This window comes from Entelurus aequoreus, linkage group LG28 (assembly GCF_033978785.1).
Source record: "Entelurus aequoreus isolate RoL-2023_Sb linkage group LG28, RoL_Eaeq_v1.1, whole genome shotgun sequence".
Taxonomy (NCBI): domain Eukaryota; kingdom Metazoa; phylum Chordata; class Actinopteri; order Syngnathiformes; family Syngnathidae; genus Entelurus; species Entelurus aequoreus.
The window spans coordinates 2,029,457-2,032,706 of NC_084758.1; the positions used below are offsets into that span (position 1 = coordinate 2,029,457).

Consider the following 3,250-nt stretch of genomic DNA (forward strand, 5'->3'; position numbering starts at 1 on the left):
TTGTACTTTCTCTTTTGTGGACTCTGATGATGAATGTTGCTCTCTCTCTCTCTCTCTCTCTCTCTCTCTCTCTCTCTCAGTCCCTCCCTCTCTGCGAGCAGCAGGAGGAGGAGGAGGAGGAGGAGGATGAGGAGGAGGAGGGGGATGAAGGGTAGGAAAAGGAGGAGGGAGAGGAGGAGGAGGAGGGGGATGAAGGGTAGGAAAAGGAGGAGGGAGAGGAGGAGGAGGAAAAGGAGGAGGAAGAGGAGGAGGAGGAGGAGAGGAAGAAGCATAGGAAAAGGAGGAGGAAGAGGGGGAGGAGGAGGGGGATGAAGGGTAGGACGATGAGGAAAAAGATGAGGAGAAAGAAGAGTAGGAAAGGGAGGAGGAAGTGGAGAAGGAGGAGGAAGATGGGGAGGAGGAGGAGAAAGAGTAGGAAAAGGAGGAGGAAGAGGAGGAGGAGGATGAGGAAGAGTAGGAAAAGGAGGAGGAAGAGGAGGAGAAGGAAGAGTATGAAAAGGAGGAGGAAGATGAGGAGAAGGAGGAGGAAGAGTAGGAAGATGGAGGAGAAGGAGGGGGAGGACAAAGAGGGGGAGGAGGAGGAAGAGGAGGAGGAGGCAGAGTAGGAAAAGGAGGAGGAAGAGGAGGAGGAGGAGGAAGAGTAGGAAAAGGAGGAGGAAGATGAGGAGAAGGAGGAGGAAGAGTAGGAATATGGAGGAGGAAGAGGAGGAGGAGGAGGCAGAGTAGGAAAAGGAGGAGGAAGAGGAGGAGGAGGAGGCAGAGTAGGAAAAGGAGGAGGAAGAGGAGGAGGAGGAGGAAGAGTATGAAAAGGAGGAGGAAGATGAGGAGAAGGAGGAGGAAGAGTAGGAAGATGGAGGAGAAGGAGGGGGAGGACGAAGAGGGGGAGGAGGAGGAAGAGGAGGAGGAGGAGGCAGAGTAGGAAAAGGAGGAGGAAGAGGAGGAGGAGGAGGAAGAGTAGGAAAAGGAGGAGGAAGATGAGGAGAAGGAGGAGGAAGAGTAGGAAGATGGAGGAGGAGGAGGAGTAGGAAGAGTAGGAAAAGGAGGAGGAAGAGGAGGAGGAGGAGGAGGCAGAGTAGGAAAAGGAGGAGGAAGAGGAGGAGGAGGAGGCAGAGTAGGAAAAGGAGGAGGAAGAGGAGGAGGAGGAGGAGGCAGAGTAGGAAAAGGAGGAGGAAGAGGAGGATGGAGGAGGAAGAGTATGAAAAGGAGGAGGAAGATGAGAAGGAGGAGGAAGAGTAGGAAGATGGAGGAGGAAGATGAGGAGGAGGAGGAGGAAGATGAGGAGGAGGAGGAAGAGTAGGAAAAGGAGGAGGAGGAGAAAGAAGAGGAGAAAAAGGAGGAGGAGGAGAAAGAAGAGGAGAAAAAGGAGAAGGAGGAGGAGGAGGAAGAGTAGGAAAAAGAGGAGGAAGATGAGTAGAAGGAGGAGGAAGAGTAGGAAGATGGAGGAGGAGGAGGAGAAGGAAGAGGAGGACAATGAGGAAGAAGATGAGGAGGAGGAAGAAGAGTAGGAAAGGGAGGAGGAAGCGGAGAAGGAGGAGGAAGAGTAGGAAAAGGAGGAGGAAGATGGAGAGGAGGAGAAAGATGAGGAGGAAAAGGAGGAGAAGGAGGAGGAGGAAGAGTAGGAAAAGGAGGAGGAAGAATAGGAAAAGGAGGAGGAAGAGTAGGAAAAGGAGGAGGAAGATGGGGAGGAGGAGAAAGAAGAGAAGGAAAAGGAGGAGGAGGAGGAGGACGATGAAGAGTAGGAAAAGGAGGAGGAAGAGTAAGAAAAGGAGGAGGAGGAAAAAAGAAGAGGAGAAAAAAGAAGAGAAGGAGGAGGAGGAGGAAGAGTAGGAAAAAGAGGAGGAAGATGAGGAGAAGGAGGAGGAAGAGTAGGAAGATGGAGGAGGAGGAGGAGGAGGAGGAAGAAGAGGACGATGAGGAAGAAGATGAGGAGGAGGAAGAAGAGTAGGAAAGGGAGGAGGAAGTGGAGAAGGAGGAGGAAGAGTAGGAAAAGGAGGAGGAAGATGGGGAGGAGGAGAAAGATGAGGAGGAAAAGGAGAAGGAAGAATAGGAAAAGGAGGAGGAGGAGGAGGAGGAGGAGGAGAAGGAGGAGGAAGAGTAGGAAAAGGACGAGGAAGAATAGGAAAAGGAGGAGGAGGAGGAGGAGGAGAAGGAGGAGGAAGAGTAGGAAAAGGAGGAGGAAGATGGGGAGGAGGAGAAAGAAGAGGAGGAAAAGGAGGAGAAGGAGGAGGAGGAAGAGTAGGAAAAAGAGGAGGAAGAATAGGAAAAGGAGGAGGAAGAGTAGGAAAAGGAGGAGGAAGATGGGGAGGAGGAGAAAGAAGAGGAGGAAAAGGAGGAGGAAGAATAGGAAAAGGAGGAGGAGAAGGAGGAGGAAGAGTAGGAAAAGGAGGAGGAAGAATAGGAAAAGGAGGAGGAGGAGGAGGAGAAGGAGGAGGAAGAGTAGGAAAAGGAGGAGGAAGATGGGGAGGAGGAGAAAGAAGAGGAGGAAAAGGAGGAGAAGGAGGAGGAGGAAGAGTAGGAAAAGGAGGAGGAAGAATAGGAAAAGGAGGAGGAAGAATAGGAAAAGGAGGAGGAAGAGTAGGAAAAGGAGGAGGAAGAATAGGAAAAGGAGGAGGAAGATGGGGAGGAGGAGAAAGAAGAGGAGGAAAAGGAGGAGGAGGAGGAAGAGTAGGAAAAGGAGGAGGAAGAATAGGAAAAGGAGGAGGAAGAATAGGAAAAGGAGGAGGAAGATGGGGAGGAGGAGAAAGAAGAGGAGGAAAAGGAGGAGGAGGAGGAGGAAGAGTAGGAAAAGGATGAAGAAGAATAGGAAAAGGAGGAGGAAGAGCAGGAGGACGAGGAGGAAGAGGAGCAAAAGAGTTATATTTGTACCAGTAACATGTGAGTGATGTGTCCAGGTCATAAAACATGATTGACACATACAGTATGTTGATTGACACATACTGTATGTTGATTGACACATACAGTATGTTGATTGACACATACATTATGTTGATTGACACATACTGTATGTTGATTGACACATACTGTATGTTGATTGACACATACAGTATGTGTCAATCAACATAATGTATGTTGATTGACACATACAGTATGTTGATTGACACATACTGTATGGTGATTGACACATACAGTATGTGGATTGACACATACTGTATGTTGATTGACACATACATTATGTTGATTGACACATACTGTATGTTGATTGACACATACATTATGTTGATTGACACATACATTATGTTGATTGACACAT

The 3,250-nt window shown here is 49.4% G+C and overlaps 1 protein-coding gene across 1 annotated transcript; it reads left to right on the forward strand.

Moving 5' to 3' along the window:
- Positions 1–820: 820 nt before the first annotated feature.
- On the forward strand, positions 821–1,739 carry LOC133644882 (cilia- and flagella-associated protein 251-like). The gene is given in 3 exon segments (XM_062039634.1): positions 821–996; positions 1,225–1,386; positions 1,424–1,739. Coding segments are annotated over 3 exon segments (654 nt in total).
- Positions 1,740–3,250: the final 1,511 nt, after the last annotated feature.